This window comes from Misgurnus anguillicaudatus, chromosome 25 (assembly GCF_027580225.2).
Source record: "Misgurnus anguillicaudatus chromosome 25, ASM2758022v2, whole genome shotgun sequence".
Taxonomy (NCBI): domain Eukaryota; kingdom Metazoa; phylum Chordata; class Actinopteri; order Cypriniformes; family Cobitidae; genus Misgurnus; species Misgurnus anguillicaudatus.
In genome coordinates, this window is record NC_073361.2 from 27443633 (window position 1) to 27465031 (window position 21399).

A 21399-nucleotide genomic window follows, 5' to 3' on the forward strand; every position below is an offset into this window, starting at 1 on the left:
GAATAGCACGTTTTTGCCGCCTCTACTGGGGCTGGTGTGAATGCACCATAAAAGTTACAAAATGCACCTGTAATGTATACATTTTGTCAATAGTTATATATCAATAATAAACTCTTGGTGTTGCTAGTGTTACTGTATGCAGTTACAGAAACATTTACAGTACAGAAATGATTGTGTTTATTGGGCCAGTGTGAGCCAGCTATACACTCATATTCACATATAGATACCTAAAGACAGAAAAAAGAATGAGAACTAGGTTGAGGCTTTTCTGGGCCAATGCACAGCAGTGTCTAAAACAAAGAACAACTGAGATTTCAAACTCACCAAGGTATTTTAGGGATCCTATAAAGACACTTTAAACCATTAAAGCATTTTAGCTTTTGCCCCACCAGTGTGTACAACACACCTCCAGTCTATCCTGTGGTGTGTTGAGGGTTTTGTGGATTATTCAAAATTGCTTTGCTGTCATCAGTGCGACTGAAAATCTGATCGTGGAGTTTGGGAGTAACCAGCGTAAGTCATAAGTCTCTCTGTCTGTGTGCAATGGTGACCTTTCAGAGTGTGGCAATTTTATTTACTGTTTGCATAGCGAGATCATAAAGTGTGCCTGGTGATTTCATAAAGACGTGGGTCATACATTCATATCAAGAGCTTATACTTACACCAGTCCACCTGTTAGGAAATACAGTACTGTATGTGCTGAGGTTGATTTCTTTGATTTATCTTTTATTTCTGTTTACATATGACAAGAATTATATGATTAATGTCTGGTGATATCAAACAGTAACTATTTATTCATTCTAGACAATGCATACATTATTCATGAAAATGTTGGCGCTTTTTGATCACAATTGCAGTGTCTAGAAATATATATTATCTAAAATAAAACTTTGACTTTTAATGACTAATGACCACTCCCACACTGACTTTTAAAATTAAACAAATGTGACCCAGGACCAAAAAAAACACGGGTATATTTGTAGCAATAGCCAACAATAAATTTTATAGGGCAATAAATTTTATTTGTGCCAAAAATCACTGCAAATATATAAAAAATGTATATATTATTAGTAATATGTGTTGCATTTGGACAACTTCAAAGGCCATTTTCTCAATATTTAGATTTTTTGCACCCTTAGATTCCAGATTTGCAAATAGCTGTACTTTATCTCTGCAAAATATTGTCCTATCCTAACAAACCTTACACTAATGGAAAGCTTGTTCATTCAGCTTTCAAAAATTAATAATTCTCAATTTCAAAAAATGTACCCTTATGACTGGTTTTGTGGTCAGTTTGACGTTGGGTAATGAAATTAGACCAAAGTTGGGTTATGACATCAGATCAACATTGGTTTTTAATGTCAGATCGACGTCGGGTTGTACCGTCAGTCTGACGTTGGTTTATGACGTCAGTTTGATGTTGGGTTATGATGTCAGACCGACGTTGGGTTTTGACGTCAGACCGAGGTTGGGTTGTGACGTCAGACCGACGTTGGGTTGTGACGTGAGACTGACATTAAGTTTTGACGTCAGATCGACGTTGGGTTATGACATCAGATCGACATTGGGTTATGACGTCAGACCGATGTTGGGTTTTGATGTCAGACCGATGTTGGGTTGTTGGGTTGTGACGTCAGACCGACATTCGGTTACTACGTCAGACCGACGTTCGGGTTTTGAAGTCAAATCGACGTTGGGTTATGACATCAGACCGACGTTGGGTTTTGACGTCAGACCGACGTTGGGTTTTGACGTTAGATGAACATTGGGTTATGATGTCTGATTGACGCTGGGTTATGACGTCAGTCCGACGTTGGGTTATGACGTCAGATCGACATTGGGTTATGACGTCAGACCGACATTGGGTTATGACATCAGACCGATGTTGGGTTTTGATGTCAGCCCGATGTTGGGTTGTTTGGGTTGTGACGTCAGACCGACATTCGGTTACTACGTCAGACCGACGTTGGGTTTTGATGTCAAATCGACGTTGGGTTATGACATCAGACCGACGTTGGGTTTTGACATCAGACCGACGTTGGGTTTTGACGTCAGATGAACATTGGGTTATGATGTCTGATTGACGTTGGGTTTTGACGTCAGTCCGACATTGGGTTATGATTCCAGACCGACCTTGGTTTACGACGTCAGTTTGATGTTGGGTTATGATGTCAGACCGACATTGAGTTTTGACGTCAGATCGACGTTGGGTTATGATGTCAGATCGATGCTGGGTTTTGATGTCAGACCGAGGTTGGGTTGTGACGTCAGACCGACGTTAGGTTGTGACGTGAAACTGACATTAAGTTTTGACGTCAGATCGACATTGAGTTTTGACGTCAGATCGAAATTGGGTTATGACATCAGATCGACATTGGGTTATGACATCAGACCAATGTTGGGTTTTGATGTCAGACCGATGTTGGGTTGTTGGGTTGTGACGTCAGACCGACATTCGGTTACTACGTCAGACCGACGTTGGGTTTTGATGTCAAATCGACGTTGGGTTATGACGTCAGACCGACGTTGGGTTTTGACATCAGACCGCCGTTGGGTTTTGACGTCAGATGAACATTGGGTTATGATGTCTGATTGACTTTGGGTTTTGACGTCAGTCCGACATTGAGTTATGATGCCAGACCGACCTTGGTTTACGACGTCAGTTCGACATTGGGTTTTGACCTCAATTCAACGTTGGGTTATGGTGTTAGACCGACGTTGGGTTTTGACGTCAGTTCGACGCTGGGTTATGACGTCAGGCCGACATTGGGTTATGACATTAGACCGACATTGGGCTGTGACATCAGTGACATAGTTAATAGTTCCATCAAATTGCACAAACTGAAATTGTGAATTGAAAATAGGCCCAATGGAGAAACATAAACTCCTAATTATTGCAAAAAAGTTTTCACGCTTGCATGAGGTGGTTTTTCAGGCAATTCAAAAAGGAAAATATAATTAAACTGCAATAGAAACAGTTTTATGGTATTTACAGGTCACCTGATGTGCACAGAACTCACATGATCATTGTTTAAAGCTGCAAAATCTCATACTATCACCCCCCAGAAACACCTCATATGTGGATGCTCCCAAGTATAAGAGGCTTTCCTTGCCATTAATGTGTGGATAACATGCCTGCATATCCTTAAAATAAAAAGAAAGGCTGGTTATAATAAGTAAACCTACCAAAATCTATTGCTTGTTAGGAACGACACAACTCAAGGATCCCAATGCAGAGGGTTTTTAATAAATTGAATCAGTGGGTATGTATAATAAAATAATCAATGTCTTCATGTATAATTGTGTGTGTGTATGTGAAAAATGCAAAAGTCACAAAGTGGGAAACACTGTAGGACATCCACTAAAAACTTGCTGAATCCTCACAGGGCATAGAGAGGGAATCCTGGTGGGAGAGAGAGAGAGGCGGTCAATACATCAGCAGAATCCGTGCTGGACAGCGCACTGCAGAGGTCCGAGAGATGCGCAGAATTACGCGCCCGAAAGCGCACTGCGACTGGACAGCGCACGGTGTGAAGCAGCGCTCGAAGAGACCACAGACAGAGAGTTCTCAGCTGGATGATAGAGACACACCAAACGGGAGAGACTGATGGCAGGACGGGGAAATCTGGAGACAAGGCAGCAGAGAGCTCGGTGAATAAATCAAACGAGAAACAGATAACAGACTTCACAGGACTAGAACTAGACAAGCTAGCGGGCAGGAACATACAAAGACGAACTTGCAATGAACAAAGGAAACGAGGGGAATTTAAATCAAACCGGATTGGACAATAATGAGAATCAGGTGCGGGTCGCAGGTGAGAGAAGTCAGAGGTAATGAGATCACCAGGTGGAAGACGCGCACGTGTGGAGCTGTCAAAACAAAAACACAACACAAAGTGAAACAAAGACAAAGCAGCCAATAAGACCGAAATCATAACAGGACTCCCCCCCCACGACCGCCACCGGGCGGTCCATGAGGAGGCTCACCCCGTCGCCGCCGGAGATCCTCTATCAGCCCAGGGTCCAGAATGTCCCGGGCCGGTACCCAACACCTCTCCTCCGGACCATATCCTTCCCAGTCTACGAGATATTGAAATCCCCTACCCCGGCGACGCACATCCAGTAAAGACTTAACTGAATACACAGGGGCACCATCTATAAGCTGAGGGGTGGGAGGGGTGGGGGCAGAGGGAACAGGATTAAGGTGGGAAAAATACACAGGCTTCAGTTTAGACACATGAAAAACTGGGTGAACCCGACCGAGTGCTGGGGGCAATCTGAGCCTGACCGTCACGGGATTGATAACCTTAACAATGCTGTATGGCCCAAGGAATCGTGGAGCCAGCTTGCGAGAAGGCTCACGGAGAGGTAAATCCTTGGACGAAAGCCATACTTTCTGCCCACAGATAAAGCGGGGCGCGGTTCTACGGTGACGATCGGCCGCGGCTTTGGTTCGTCTGGAAACCTGACGTAATGTAAATCTAGCTTTTCTCCAGGTGCGTTTGCAACGACGGACAAAAGCAAGAGCAGACGGAACCACCGCATCAGGTTCTTGTGACGGGAATAAAGGGGGCTGAAACCCCATGGACGCCTCAAAAGGTGACATGTTAAGGGAAGAAACAGGGAGAGAATTATGGGCGTATTCAACCCAGGGTAACTGTTGGCACCAGGAGCTCGGATATTGCGATGTCAGACAGCGGAGAGCTCTACCTAAATCTTGGTTAGCCCGTTCACATTGCCCGTTGGTCTGAGGATGATACCCTGAAGACAAGCTAGCTGTGGAGCCTATTTGTCTACAAAATTCCTGCCAGAAACGAGAAATAAACTGAGGACCCCTATCTGAAACAACGTCTGTGGGCAGACCATGTAAGCGAAAGACGTGTTCGATCATTACCTGGGCAGTTTCCTTGGCAGTGGGTAATTTGGGCAAAGGGACAAAATGAACCGCCTTGGAGAAGCGGTCCACAATGGTCAAAACAACAGTGTTTCCCTTAGAACTAGGCAAATTGGTTACAAAATCAATGGCGATATGTGACCAAGGACGAGAGGGGATGGGTAACGGTTTAAGCAGACCAATAGGGGCTTGATGAGAGGCCTTATTGCGGGCACAAACCTGACAGGCTAACACAAACTGTCTGACATCGGGACCCATAGAGGGCCACCAAAAACGCTGACGTACGGTAGCCAACGTTCTCCGAACCCCCGGATGGCAAACAAACTTGGACTCGTGACCCCACCGGATGACCTCGGAACGAAGCGCATTCGGTACCCACAAACGACCCGCTGGGCACCCCTCTGGCACTTCCCCCTCCCGGCCGGCCCGTCTCACCCGTTGTTCTATTCCCCAGCGCAGGGCACCCACCACCCGCCCCTCAGGGAGGATGGTTTCGTCCCCATCAGAACCGGGATTTTCGAACAAACGAGAGAGAGCGTCGGGCTTGGTATTCTTAGAACCGGGCCGGTACGAGAGGGTGAAGTTAAATCTGTCAAAGAAGAGTGCCCAACGAGCCTGACGCGAAGATAACCTCCTGGCTGAACGGATGTATTCGAGATTTTTATGATCCGTCCAGACCAGGAAGGGCTCCGAGGTCCCCTCCAACCAGTGACGCCACTCACCCAAAGCTAATCTGACCGCCAGCAGTTCCCGATTACCTATGTCATAATTTCGCTCTGCTGGGTTTAACCGATGGGAGAAAAAGGCACAGGGATGCACCTTGCCATCCTTAGCAGACCGCTGAGACAAAACGGCGCCTACCCCGACATCCGAAGCATCCACCTCCACAATAAATTGAGCAGCCGGATCTGGAATAGAGAGAACAGGAGCAGAGATAAACCGGGACTTTAAATTATCAAAGGCCTCCTGTGCACTAGAATTCCAGACAAACCTCTCTTTAGTGGAAGTGAGAGCAGTAAGAGGCTGAGCAACCTGACCATAATTTCTGATAAATCGCCGGTAAAAATTGGCGAAGCCCAGAAATCTTAATAAATCCTTACGGGACTCGGGGACTGGCCATTCGGCAACCGCTTTGATCTTGGCTGGGTCGGGACGGATCTCACCTGGGGCAACAACAAAACCCAAGAACGAAACTGACTTACGATGGAATTCGCACTTCTCCGCCTTAACAAACAACTTATTCTCTAACAACCGGCGTAAGACTCGGCGGACATGCTGAGTGTGTTCCTGCATAGAGGGGGAAAAGATGAGAATATCATCTATGTACACAAAGACAAATTTGTTAATCATGTCTCTCAGCACATCATTCACCAGAGTTTGGAAGACTGAGGGAGCGTTACAAAGCCCGAAAGGCAGAACGCAGTACTCAAAGTGTCCAGTAGGGGTATTAAATGCTGTCTTCCACTCATCTCCCTCTCTTATACGCACCAGATGATAGGCATTGCGTAGATCTAGTTTAGTAAAGACCTGCGCTCCCTGCAAAAGCTCAAACGCAGTAGACATTAAAGGAAGGGGGTACCTATTCTTAACAGTAATGTCATTTAATCCCCTATAGTCAATACAAGGACGCAGGGAGCCGTCCTTCTTTTCAACAAAGAAAAACCCCGCCCCTGCGGGCGAGGTGGAGGGACGGATGAGACCGGCACGCAGAGCATCATTAATATACTGGTCCATAGCCTCTCTCTCAGGACTCGACAACGAATAAAGTCTACCTTTAGGCGGAGAAGTGCCGGGGAGGAGATCAATAGCGCAATCATATGGCCGGTGAGGAGGAAGGGAGGTGGCCCGGGCTTTACTAAACACCTGAGCGATATCCGCATACTCCGCCGGGACCCCGGTCAAATCGACTGCCGGAACCTGAGGAAGAGAAAGAACAGAACCAGAAACAGCAGAACCAAGACATGACACATGACAAGACTGAGACCAAGACAAGATAACACTATGCTGCCAATCAACGTGAGGGTTGTGTTGCACTAACCATCCATGCCCTAAAACAATAGGAGATAGAGATGCATGAAGGATATGCAACACAATCTCCTCACGATGATTACCAGACACAGAGAGACTCACAGGAGAAGTGCAGTGTGTAATCCGCGCCATCTGCTGCCCCTTAAGGGACCAGACATCCAAAGGGGATTGGAGAGGGACAACCGGGATACCCCAGGCGCGAACCAGAGCTTCATCAATGAAGTTGCCCTCCGTGCCAGAATCGAGAAGGGCAGTGGACGGATGATCACGCCCAGCGAAGGACACAATGACGGGGAGTTGGGTACTGGAAACAGGGGAGAGTTTTGAAGAAGTGGCGCCCACCAGGACTCCCGTATTCACTGATGGGCGGCGGCTTTTAACGGGCAAGTCTTGGCGAAATGTCCGGGCTTTCCACAATAGAGACAGAGGGCATTCCGTAACCGCCTCTCTCTCTCTCTCTGTGACAGGCGCATGCGCCCCAATTGCATGGGTTCCGACTCGGCTGGGGGTGACACAGGGGCCGAGGAAGTAATGGAAGTCTCATCCACAAACACACGTTGTCGCAGAGAACGGCGCTGACTGCGAAGCATCCTCCGAGCTTCGATCCGAAGAGCAAGATCCATGATGGCATCCAGAGTGGGGGGAAGATCGTGAATAGCGATCTCATCTTGAAGTCCGTCTGTCAACCCCTCGACAAACTGCGCTCGAAGAGCAGCTTCATTCCAGTGGCAGGCAGCCGCTAAGGTCTTGAATTTGATGGCGTACTCGGTGACAGAGAGCTTTCCTTGGACCAAATGTGCCAACCGAGCCGCAGCGGCATCCCCGCGAACGGAGCGATCAAAAAGTTTCTCCATCTCCTCGCGAAATTCATCAAAGGATCGGCAGCAAGGATCGCCGGCATCCCACACAGCTGTAGCCCACTCACGAGCCTTGCCAGTCAGCAGAGTAATGACAAAAGCAACCCGGGTGCGCTCAGAAGCATAACGGCGTGGCTGGAGGGCAAAGACTAAAGAACATTGTGACAGAAACGCTCGACAAGATGCAGGATCGCCATCATATGGTGGTGGGGCTGAGGCATGGGGCTCCGTCTCATGCTGCTGACTAGGTTGCGAGGTGTTCTGCCGCACTTGGTCAAGGCGAGAGGAAAGGTCGGACATGCGTGTGGATAAATCCTCGACCTCCTGTGTCGTGGTGGTGAGACGGGCCGAGTGTTGACCCAACCATGAGCCCTGCTGGGCGAGAGCAGATCGGAGGGCGTCGACCTCCGCGGGATCCATAACTTGGCAAGTTCGTCCTGTTAGGAACGACACAACTCAAGGATCCCAATGCAGAGGGTTTTTAATAAATTGAATCAGTGGGTATGTATAATAAAATAATCAATGTCTTCATGTATAATTGTGTGTGTGTATGTGAAAAATGCAAAAGTCACAAAGTGGGAAACACTGTAGGACATCCACTAAAAACTTGCTGAATCCTCACAGGGCATAGAGAGGGAATCCTGGTGGGAGAGAGAGAGAGGCGGTCAATACATCAGCAGAATCCGTGCTGGACAGCGCACTGCAGAGGTCCGAGAGATGCGCAGAATTACGCGCCCGAAAGCGCACTGCGACTGGACAGCGCACGGTGTGAAGCAGCGCTCGAAGAGACCACAGACAGAGAGTTCTCAGCTGGATGATAGAGACACACCAAACGGGAGAGACTGATGGCAGGACGGGGAAATCTGGAGACAAGGCAGCAGAGAGCTCGGTGAATAAATCAAACGAGAAACAGATAACAGACTTCACAGGACTAGAACTAGACAAGCTAGCGGGCAGGAACATACAAAGACGAACTTGCAATGAACAAAGGAAACGAGGGGAATTTAAATCAAACCGGATTGGACAATAATGAGAATCAGGTGCGGGTCGCAGGTGAGAGAAGTCAGAGGTAATGAGATCACCAGGTGGAAGACGCGCACGTGTGGAGCTGTCAAAACAAAAACACAACACAAAGTGAAACAAAGACAAAGCAGCCAATAAGACCGAAATCATAACATTGCTATGACTTTTGGAATGACTTACTGTATTGTGAGAGGAAAAATTATGTTTTGGTTGCATAACACTGGTTAATGGAAACGCTATCATTTTGCAGTCATTTTTTATCGACATCGAAAATATCAGTAATGAAATCCAGGCTACTATTCACCTGAATCTGTACATTTATGAAGTCTTTAAAAAAAGACTGACAAATGATTAAAAAGCTGTCAGTAGGGCAGACCTCATTTACTGACAGACAAAAAAATTGCCATTAACGTTTCCGACACATCGCATGTGTAATTAAATGACCAAAATGTGTTATGAAATCTTTTCACGTCTGGTCCTGAGGACAATCTCATGGGTTAAAGGTGACTGATGTTGAGTAATGTGGCAGTCGTGGTCGCCCCTGAGAAAGGACGGTGAGTGTTGCCTGAGCAGGTGGCTTCTTGGGTAGGGTACTCGGTGATGAATGACATCCGTTCATGGAGACGAAAGAGATTTTGTTTAGTCACAAAAAGAGGAAAAATGGCACGTGTCACGGCTGGCCTTGTCTTCCAGGAGTCAGTTCTCAGTCGGATGAGTAACCGACACTGTAAAATCCTTTGAGTCCAGAAATGTTACTGGGAAGAAGTAACCTTGTGACCTCTGAAATGGAGGGGTCCATAAATGGCGATATTATGAAAAATATCTTTTCCTTCAAACGCTTTTATCAGATCTGTACATATTTTGGGGGGGTGTTTAGTGAAATGAGATCAGATATTTTATATAAATATCATGGCCAATCACAGAATAAATTCAGACGAAATTAAACATGGAAACCAATACAAGTGAAATCGTCCAAGAACATGTCACATTTCACCCTCCAAACAATATTTTACGTCATATTTGACATTTTTACATCTTATTCTTTTCTCATTACAGTAATGAGTTAAAATATATAAATTGCAACCAAATTTAATCTTTACTGTTAACATTATAGGGTGAATTATGTCCTATACCCGCTTTGTCAAGTCACAAATACTGTACAGTCTTACTGAACTCCATCAAACTCTTTCAAAGGACCAAAATTTACATAAAAATGAGAGAAAGTGATAGAAACAGAGCACCAGACAGACAGAAAGAGCGCATGTGTGTGCAGAGCTCATTATAAAAGGCTATGTTTATGTCAGGGGGTCTATCGGGTCTGTAAATGTTTTACACAGAGATTTGATTCCTGTTTGACCCCTCACTGATTGGCCCGGTCACGCAGACCTCTCATATGAAACGAAACTTAACGCCCAAATCGAAATGCACACCAAAAGTGTAGTTTTCTTCTCTTTTCCTGGGATGTAGTCAACATCTGTTTGACTTTATTACAGAACTAAAATCATCTGGAGTGATTCATTTGCGTTCATTCACAGCTGCAGAGGTCAGACCTCCATCTGGGGTGTTAAGTTCTTCACGTGACCTTCACCGTCCACCCGGAGACTGAATTTTAATCTGAAAGTGAGAAATGATGTTATGTTGATCGAGCTCATTGGACTCTAAGAAACAGACATCTGCTCTTTAGTGTGATGTCACGCAAGAAGTTTGACAGCAAGCTAATTTTAATGTGATTCTTGCTACTTAAACTGTGTCTCGCTGAGTCAGACATCACCTCAAATGCTGTGGAAATGAAGATCCAAATTGAATTTCATACACTTTGGTTGGGTAAAACATGGAAAAACCCAACCGTTGGGTTAAATTAACCTAAAATAAAAGCCTATAGTTGACACAACCATTGTGTGTAACTTTAAAGACCATAAAAAATTATTTTATTTTATTTTTCCGTGCACAATTTAGCATATAGTTTGTCTTTGTAATCTTTTATCAAAATATGACCCTTCCAGTTGATGTCATCTAGGCAGTGTGGTCTATTAGTTAAAGCAGTGGTTTTCGGACTGGGGGCCGCGAGATGGTGCCAAGGGGCCCCAGTTTTATGACATTTTATGAAATACATTAATTTATCATGAATTTATTGTAATTAAACCTAAAAAAAATAAGGCTACTAACCAAAAGCACTACTTTTTTCTATAATTTAATGTTTTTTTATTCAAATGTTGAGTTTTAGAACTGTTTTTGTCACAAATTTTCTTTGGGGGGCCGCGAAAGGAATCCACCGTACACAAGGGGGGCCGCACACTGAAAACGTTTGGGAACCACTGGGTTAAAGGATTAGTCAATTTTCTTTAAAAAAATCCAGATAATTTACTCACCTACATGTCACCCAAAATGTTGATGTCTTTCTTTATTCAGTCGACAAGAAATTATGTTTTTTGAGGAAAACATTCCAGGATTTTTCTCATTTTAATGGACTTTAATGGACACCAACACGTAACAGTTTAATCCAGTTTAAATTTGCAGTTTCAACGGAGTTTCAAAGGACTCTAAACGATCCCAAACGAGGCATAAGGGTCTTATCTAGTGAAACAATTGTCATTTTTGACAAGAAAAACCCACTTTGAAACCACAATTTCTCGTCTAGGTCCGGTCCTGTGGTGCGCCAGCGTGACCTCACGTAATTGCATAATGCTGTGAAAGGTCACGTGTTACATATATGAAACGCACATTTGCGGACCGTTGTAAACAATAAACTGACACAAAGACATTGATTATTATCATTTGACATACAACAACGTCGAAACGTGTGGGGCGTCATCCGTGACCTCTTGACGTGATGACGTATTACGTGAGGTCGCGCTGGCGCATCACATGACCGAAGATAGACAAGAAAGTGTGGTTTAAAAGTGAATATTTTGTATTTTTCTTGTCAAAACTGACAATCATTTCGCTAGATAAGACCCTTATGCCTCTTTTGAGATCGTTTAGAGTCCTTTGAAACTGCAATTTTAAACTGCATTAATACTATTAAGTGTTGGGGTCCATTCAAGTCCATTAAAATAAGAAAAACACTGGAATGTTTTCCTCAAAAAACATCATTTCTTCTCGACTGAACAAAGAAAGACATCAACATTTTGAATGACATGGAGGTCAGTAACTTCTCTGGATTTTTTTAAGAAAATTGACTAATCCTTTAATGTCAATCAAAACCCAAATAATTATTTTGGGGTTTTGTATGCTACTATTCTGCAGTCTTTCTTATATCTTTGCCTTTTTTAGAGAGGAAACTTGACCCTCAGTCTCCACATCTTAGTCCAAAGCCTTCCATAATTTCCCACAATCCATTGCAACATTTAAATCCGGCTATGGAACAGCCACTCACGATCCAGTTTCAGGATTTTTAAGTCGTGCCCCACATTATTTATAACAGAGCATCCATAAGATTCACTCTGAAATACATCACTTTATGGTTGTAAATAGGTTGCGAATGCCATTTCGTGTTGACTTTATAGTCAGGTGTGACAGTTTATACATCAACACAACGAGCTGAGCATTAGGACACTAACAGCACAATCTAAAAAGATGCTTGGTTATTTTTAACCCAGTGATGGGTCAAAAAGGGACAAACCCAACCCATTGGGCTGCAATTCAACATGCTGGGTTGTTTCAACACAAAATCCTGGGTTGTTGGGTCAAATAAAAACATTTCCCATTAATTTAATCTAATGGCTGGGTTTGTCCCATTTTGATTGAGGGGTAACCTTCCGATCTCTCTGATGAAGCCAATACGGAAGTGACTTAAACTGCAATTCATCGACTTGCTCCAAAAGGAAGTCAATTCCCATAGACCCCCATGTTAAAATTCTCAACTTTACAGTGGAAAATAATATGTTTACAGCCTGGTACAAAAAAGGTTTTTGGTATGTATAGCTAATTTTGCCCTTCATGACGACTGTGAGGAGGTGAATTTTTTTGTAACTCATCCATTTAAATTATATTAAGCCTTAAAGTTCTACATAATTAAGGGTGTGGTCATTTGAGTGAAGGGTGAACTGTCACTGCTGTCACTACAGTCCAACTAGGCGTGCGTAGTTTTAGCAACCAGCCACCTTAGCTTCACCCACGTCTTTACTCATTTTCGAAAATCCACATGTGATGCTCGGTGACGCACGGCCAAGATGGCAACGGCGGGCATCGCCTACGTTTGGCTTCAAAAAAATCTTCACAAACCTATGGGTGACGTCACAGACACTACATCCATATTTTTTACAGTCTGTGATTTTGACCCAACGCTGAGTTGAAACTAACCCAGCATTTTAGAGTGCAAGTGGATGCCCGCTCTCAAAGAAGTGATTCCTTATTATTGCTCATATAAATGAACTTATTAATATATTCACTCAGTTTAAATTTACAAATAAGGAAAATGCACATATCCGATCAAATTTCCATTTAATGGAAAATGCGTTTGAAGGATTGGAGATGTGAATGAGAATTACAGCAGCAACACAGGAAGAAATAATCCTCAGATATCAATTCATCACACACATTCATGTCACAACCCAGCAAGCAATTTTGGCTAAAACAAGGCTAAATTTGGGCTGTCAGTGAAGTCTAATAGACGTCTACTATAGCAAGAATAGACGAAGAAATGCAAGCAAACACCTTGAACACCTGTTGACTTTGCTTACATGTTATTTTGGCAAAAACGGCATGTAACCAATTTCAAGGTTATTTAGGGTAGAAGTGATGGTTACTAATAGCCGGACTATATTGGGTCTACATCCGTCATTTCAACGTCTCGGTTTTTGCTTGCTGGGAAGAGTGACGTGACGTTTCATCGCAATCACCTCATGCTCTCCAAAGTTTCACTTTGAAACAAACAAAAAAATAAACTACCCATTACCATATTTACACGAAAAATAAGATGCAATATTAATAGTCACATTCTGGAAATCTTTGAATACATGTTTACATATTAACACCCATACTCTGCATAGTGCTCTAAATATCACAAGAAACATTATTCCTCTTCTGTCTAGAACGTCTGTGTGCAATTAAAGATGCCAACTTACATAACACAGAAAAAAATAATTGCATGTTTTTACTGTAAAGTGAAAGCATTCTGAGATATTCAATGCAAGCCATTGCCAACAAGGTATATTGTTTCATTTACTTTCCTAATTCACTCACAAAGTCAGGGACGATATTTTGCAGATGTATATTATACAAGAGGAAATACGGTTACATTTGACATCTGACTGATGGTGACTTAGCCTATATTAGGTGGTCCAATACTCCTTGATATGCAAATCCATACATTTAAGCATCAGACAGCCATTGCTAAATATTACTGAGATGGTCTGATGATGACATATTGTAGTTTACTTTATTGCACATATATCTGGTTACATTTATAAAATATATCTCACAGGCTTCTTTGATAGACACAGAGATAGACAGACACACAGTAACTCCTTCTCTGTAGTTTCTCAAGTGTAAATCTTTCCACTCTGCTTGACCACGGGCCGTATTCGGTTCGTTCTTGAATCGTAGGGCAACAAGTTCTGCTGTCACACCCACATCTACGCGCTTATGATGTGAGTGTTCGAGCAGGTCTGGCTACTTGCCCCGGGCCCGAAAGAAAAAATATGCAAGAGAAACAACAAAAAGCGAAGGGGGGATAGAGACCATCTCGAGAAGGCGAGGTGCCGGTCCTAATCGGCGTAAATGATAAAGCCAGAGAAGGTGCTGTACTTGTTGTTGTTCCCCCCGTGGGCTTTGCCTCCGTCTAGTTTGATGTAGACTTCATCGCCGGGTTCAAGATGAAGGACGGCACTGTTGCTGGCGTAGTCGTAGTTCTGATCTGCGTCCTGGGCGATGGCACTGGCACGGACCTGCGGGAGGAAATTTAGTCGAAAGATCAAGCTGTCACATAGTTGCGTAGTTGAAAAACTGGTTGCTTGTGTGGTTATGCATGGACTAGAAGTTCTCAACGGAAAAACCTCATTAGGCCGGGTACGGTTTTGGGCATTAAGATTGAGTATGGTGACCAAATGGGTTTTAAATTTGTATTGTATTATATACGCACGCTAATATCATCATGGTATATGTTAATGTATAATATTGGCCACACCACTAAACCGTATGTGCATTATACCAAGGCTTAAAATTGTACCATGTAGATTTTTATTTTTTAAAAATTCATTATTGGATCTCAGTGGACCTGAAACTGTAAATTGGCAAATATCTCCCAGGTTAAAAATTGATTTCTGCAACACAGACAGTGCAGTGTGTGCAGAAAATCCTATAAGGGGTTCTGAATATGGCACATGTGCTGTTTATAATGTATGTGTTATGCTGGATCCTGGTGTTGCGAGGCATTTATTAGCAGTTTATTTTTAGGATTTATATTTAGGCATTAATAAATTTCAGCCATTTATTATTACTTAAAGCAAAAATTAGCTAGAACATTCACTGTGCTAAAATATTAAGGTTTAATCTACCTGGAAAGCCAATTTAAATCCTTGATTTAATTCACATTTGATATCACTTTAAATTCATTTTCAACTAATATCATTAGAGTAAGGCAGTTTTATCAAATCTCAAGTGATAGATTTTTTAATTTTCAAATGCAGAAAATTTGGAAAAGAGGCATTGCATTCAAATGTGATACTAATTGTTTAGCAACTAGTATTTGAATAAAATTAACCTATTATTATCATCATAATGATTATTATTATTATTACTTAATGAACAATATCATAAACAACTAATAAAGCACTTATGTAATTATATAGATTATGTTTTTATTATTTATATATAATGATAATATTTCTTTAACCAATTAACTATATTAAAACAGACATGAGACACTGGTTTCAATTATATTTTTTGATCAGTCAACAGCACCCTAGAAAATGAGTTTAATATGAATGGGTCAAACATCACCTTAATATGACCCAAGCAGACACACAAGACACATACAGTTATGCTAAAGTGTTAGAAATGCGTTTATATCCCCCAACAAATATATATTTTAAAGGTATAAATTCTCAGTTTTTCATTTATGTGTCAAGTTAGTTTAAATTGTTCAAATACATTATGGAGCTGTAAAAGAATCTAGATTGTAAAGTTAGAATAACCTGGATTTGGGTAAATTTGATGAGAAATGTTTAAGTTCATATTTAATAATATTACGTTTTTAATTGAGGCGCAAATCTGAGCCCAGTTTGTAAAATTAATGAGATCTCTTTTGAAACTCCAACGGAGGCATTTGTGAGATTTTGGGGTCTTTTTCTCAGGAGTAATATGAGACACAATTAAACAAAAGTTTCAATTTGCTCTCCTGTCATTTTTCTTATGCGTTATTGTGTGTTTGCTCACCTGGTTGTTCTTGCACAGGTCAGCCCACATGCTGGTTCCGTCTCCTCCTCGCATGAGCACATGGTAAGTAAAGAAATATATTCCCGGTATGGAGCAGGTGAATTTTCCCGTGCTGGGGTCGTAATGATTCCCGAGGTTCGTCACCACATCGTCAAACTTCAGCAGCTCGTAGCCCTCGTGTTGCTTTTTGAGCCCCGCGTAAAAGGCGATTTTGGGTACGGTGCTGTAGGTGGCCGCGCTAATGGCACCGGTGGCCATGTTCGGTCCCGGTTGTCCCGGTAATCCAGGTCGTCCCGGTTCTCCTTTCTCTCCAGGGGGTCCGGGAGGTCCAGGTGGTCCCGGTTCACCAGGCGGGCCCCTCGGCCCCACTTTTCCCGGGCGTCCCGGTTCACCTTTCGGACCTTGTATAAAAGTTGGTAACGACTGCATAAGATTGCTGTCCCGGACCGTGTCTGCTGAGACCGTGCTGGTCGGGGATTTGGTACCGTACGGATCGCAAACCATCCTGCAGGTACCGAGCATCTCGTAATGCGCGGCGGAGGTCCCGGCGGAGCTCACCAAAACCGGGATGAGGATCACCAGAACCAAAACCATGACCACACCGAGCACCCCAGCCGCGATCAGCCGCTTCCTGCCGACGAGTCGCGTCAGGACCGGCCGGTCCTCCTGTCTGCTTTTGGGCGAAATTTTGAAGGCTGGCGTGGGACCCCTATGGATAAGAAAAAAAGTCCGATTGGTTTTCCTATTGAACTTTTGGCCTGGGCCCCAAACGCTTCTCTTTTTTTCCTCTCAACTTCTTTTCTGCTGATGTTGGCTTACTCAAGTCGCACTAAAACGCGCGCAGCCCTGCCTCAGCATCAGCACCACTCCAGACGCGCAACACCTTCAGCATCTCTCCATGTGGACTGGCAAAGCACAAACTCCACTGACAGACGGGAAAAAGCAACCTGTTACCCTCGTACACACCCTCGTTATCCGTCCTAAGCTCGAAAAGTCTTTCCTTTGTGCGCAAAAGACGCGATGAACTGGGAATAGCTGAATAAAGGTGGATGTCATGAAGATGTGGAGATGCTCTGTGAGTGTGTGCGTGTGTGAGAAAGAACGAGAGAGAAAGGGAGGGTGCTCGTGCTCTGTCTTATAACACACCAAAACGCAAAACCACTTAAAAGATATAGCAATATATTGCATTAAATATAGATTTTTATGTAACATGACTAAAAATAATTGTAAACAAATACCTAAATGACACTTTGTCACAATAACAAATTAGGGCTGTCAAAAGATTAATCGCGATTAATCACATCCAAAATAAAAGTTTGTGTTTACATAACATATGTGTGCGTACTGTGTGTAAATATTATGTATATATAAACACACACACACATTCATGTATCTATTTAAAAAATATTTGCATTTATATACTGTATATACATTTATATAATTTATATTATATAGAAATATAAATATTTTATATAGAAATATAACCAATATTTCTTATATACATGATTGTGTGTGTTTTTATATATAAATAATAATTATACACAGTACACACACATATGTTATGTAAACACAAACTTTTGGATAAGATTAATCGTGATTAATCTTTTGACAGCCCTAATTTATTTATATTTTTATATATTCTATATTATATATAAATAACAAAATTGATATATAAATAAAAAAATCTGACATGAATTATGTATGTGTGTGTGTGGTTAAATATACACAATAATTACACACAGTACACACACATATATTATGCAAAAAAATAACTTTTATTTTGAATGCGATTAATCGCGATTAATCTTTTCCTAGCCCTATAACAAATATATTTTAACTATTTGACAAGTTTTATCTTTCCTAAAAATTTATGAAAAATCCTCGTTTAGACTTTTATTTATTAGTTAAGAGTCTTTTATTGTGTTCAGTGAACAGAATTCAAAAACAGGTTAATTCACACAAATAAACGTCCTAATTTATGAATGATTTAAACTTAAAATGCTACATTATATTTATGCCTTACAGTGAATTCTATACATTGTTATACATTTCTATCAGTATGACCTTAGATTCAATAAGCTTTGAGTGTCTACAAAGAAATACAAGCTTTGTTGGGGTTTTCCCTGTGACAACTTCCTCATGTGACAATTAGCCCCGCCCTCCCCTATAAAGTATAACAGACATTATAATGTAAAGCATTACCATCAGATGCTTTTGATTCTTTAAATTGAAACATCTTCCTTTGTTAACTTTTAGACGCGAAAGTTAACCAAACTTTTGCATCCGTGCAGTCACTTTTGATTCAAACTGACGTTGTAGGTCACCGCACGGTGAAAAATTAAGTTATCGGAAATGTTTATGAACCGTATCGTGCGAAGTCCCTGAGAATGAACTTCGAAGGTAATGGCACAACCGCCAAACGACACGCTTGCCAATAGTATAGACTCGCTGGTGACGTGCTGCCACTACTGCATGCAGAAACGAATCATTCATTTAACTATCCGGGAATCGACCTCATTGATGCACCTCTGCTATATTCAACAGGTTATTTGATTAGAGACCATCATTTTGTGGTTAGCCATAAGTGCTTTGAGGTTTTGAAAACCCAAAAACATCTCCATCTCCAATCCGGATGTACCCGACTTGGCATAATCCTCTGTTGTGTTGTGTTGTTCTGCTTTGATTCAGCGAGGTCTTGAACACAGCCAATTATTCTCGGACAACACAATGGCCCCCTGTCCATACTGCTTACCTTGGACGCCTGATGAAAGTCTAGGTTCAACAGTGTTGAACCGACTACACCATTTCATTGGTCGGCATGGGACCTGCTCTCCGATGGAGTTTCCCCCACCCCATAAATCAAGCTGCAAAAATCAATGACCTCGGTTAGCGAGGGCCGTAATGCCCTTCAGCGTATGAGCAGCATAGAGAGTACGCTACGAGAAATCGTTTTAAACGGGATGATAAAACGGACTAAACAAACAAAAAAAGTAATCAAGCCAAGCAAAGTCGCTACAAGTCTGTAACTCAAAGAAGGGAAAAAGACATTCAAGGATTTTCCGAAAGGTCAGTGAGTAATTGTTGGCGGTGACGCGTGTTGGCGTGCATGGTGATCCATCGCCATTCAGAGTCATTTTTAAACCTCAACGTCCTACTTCCTATCGACACCGGCAGAAGGATGGGACAAACTCGGGTTGGGATCTAAAGAACCGTTTCTCAGCCGAGCACGAGATTGATTGCCTGAAGACTTTGGACCGTAATGAATGTCCAACAGTTTGCGGTAAACTTTGAAACCACACCTCTTCACTCTCCAAACCTACTTTTCCAAATCAAAAAAGTTTTGAAAGCAACGAAGAATGCAGGGGGTCGAAAGACTGAGAGGTTGGCTACACGGTGCGGACTTTGCCACGGACAGATGTTCACGCTGAGTGTGAGATTGTGTCGATGAAGGAAAGTGTATTGGGCCTCTGGACAGATGTGCCTGCTGAGTGTGAACAAGAAGGACAGGGCGACAGGCGCACACGGCGTCTGGACAGGGTAATAATAATGTGAGTGGAATATTAGCAAAGAGAGACAGGAATTCCCACACGGCTGGCACGGATCCTCTTCAAACACACCAACACACGGTATATCATCTGACTCACGGCGATGAAAGGTCAGCTCCATTACCCCTGATCTCCTGTCATGACCGGGCCTCCGATGGGAAGATCGTTTTTAGATGTGATGATCCTCTGTAACGCTTTCAGATCACACATTTCAAACCAAGCATTGTTTTCACATGGTTCACTTATTCGACAACTTTCAACTTATTTGAAACTTTTCGTGATTTAATAAGTCACACAGAACTTTTTGTGTTTGCATGCATGACCTTACACCAATTGTGCTTAACAGGCTTACATATGTAAGCTCATATAAAAGCCTACATCTGCAGTAAAATTGACAGAGTAATTCCAGTGTTATGGATATGACATTTTCATTCAAAAATTTAAATATAAAGAATGTATTTATTAGCAATATATTAAATCTGTTAGTAATGCAGATTTAGTTCTTTGTCAAATAACTAAATTGTTTTATATTGTTGTTAATAGCCATGTTATGAGTTACTTATAATACCGTTATTAACCTCTATAAATGCATTATTGATGGCTTAAAAGAATTAGTCCATTTTCTTTAAAAAATCCAGATAATTTACTCACCACCATGTCATCCAAAATGTTGATGTCTTTCTTTGTTTAGTCAAGAAGAAATTATTAATATTATTTTTTTTTTTTTAGGAAAGCATTCCAGGATTTTTTTAATTTTAATGGACTTTAATGGACCCCAATACTTAACAGTTTTAATGCAGTTTAAAATTGCAGTTTCAACGGAGTTTCAAAGGACTCTAAACAATCCCAAACGAGGCATAAGGGTCTTATCTATAGGGAACGATTGTCATTTTTGGCAAAAAAATAAATAAAAAATATGCACTTTTAATCCACAACTTCTCGTCTTCATCCAGTCCAGCGCGACCTCGCGTAATACGTCATTATGTCAAGAGGTTACGGAGGACGTATGCGAAACTACGCCCCAGTGTTTACAAGTGTGGAGAAAGAGGACCGTTCCGACGTTGTTGTAGGTGGAATGATAATAATTAATGTCTTTGTGTCAGTTTATTGTTTAATATGGTCCGCAAATGTGTGTTTCATATATGTAACACGTGACCTTTCCACGGCATTACGCAATTATGTGAGGTCGCGCTGGCTCGTCACACAGGCGGAGGAAGAAGAGAAGTTGTGGTTTAAAAGTGCATATTTTTTATTTTTCTTGCCAAAAATGACAATAGTTTCGCTAGATAAGACCCTTATGCCTCGTTTGAGATCGTTTAGAGTCCTTTGAAACTGCAATTTTAAACTGCATTAAAACTGTTACGTGTTGGGGTCCATTAAAGTCCATTAAAATGAGAAAAATAATACAATAAAAAAATACATGGAAGTATACCACAAAGTAATTAATACTTATAAATCAGTGTATTAAAGATTATGAGCATGCGCATTAAAAATGCAAATGCATCACTTATAATAATAATAATAAAAATATTATAAATGTAACTGGGTCAGTGACAAAAACGGTTTGTCAAGATGAGAAATTCAGAAGTCTTTTTAAAAAACTTGTTTTAAAAGCACGCATCAGGTTTATTTCAATGCACAGTTACGTTAATTTTATGCAATAAATAAATACATT

The 21399-nt window shown here is 42.0% G+C and overlaps 1 protein-coding gene across 1 annotated transcript; it reads right to left on the reverse strand.

Annotated features, from left to right (window-relative positions):
• Positions 1-13882: 13882 nt before the first annotated feature.
• c1ql3a (complement component 1, q subcomponent-like 3a) lies at positions 13883-17399 on the reverse strand. Its single transcript, XM_055182990.2, has 2 exons — positions 16180-17399; positions 13883-14690 (listed from the first exon to the last, which is right to left on the reverse strand). Exons 1-2 carry the CDS (start codon positions 16771-16773, stop codon positions 14511-14513), a joined length of 774 nt encoding a protein of 257 aa, XP_055038965.1. The 5' UTR covers positions 16774-17399; the 3' UTR covers positions 13883-14510.
• Positions 17400-21399: the final 4000 nt, after the last annotated feature.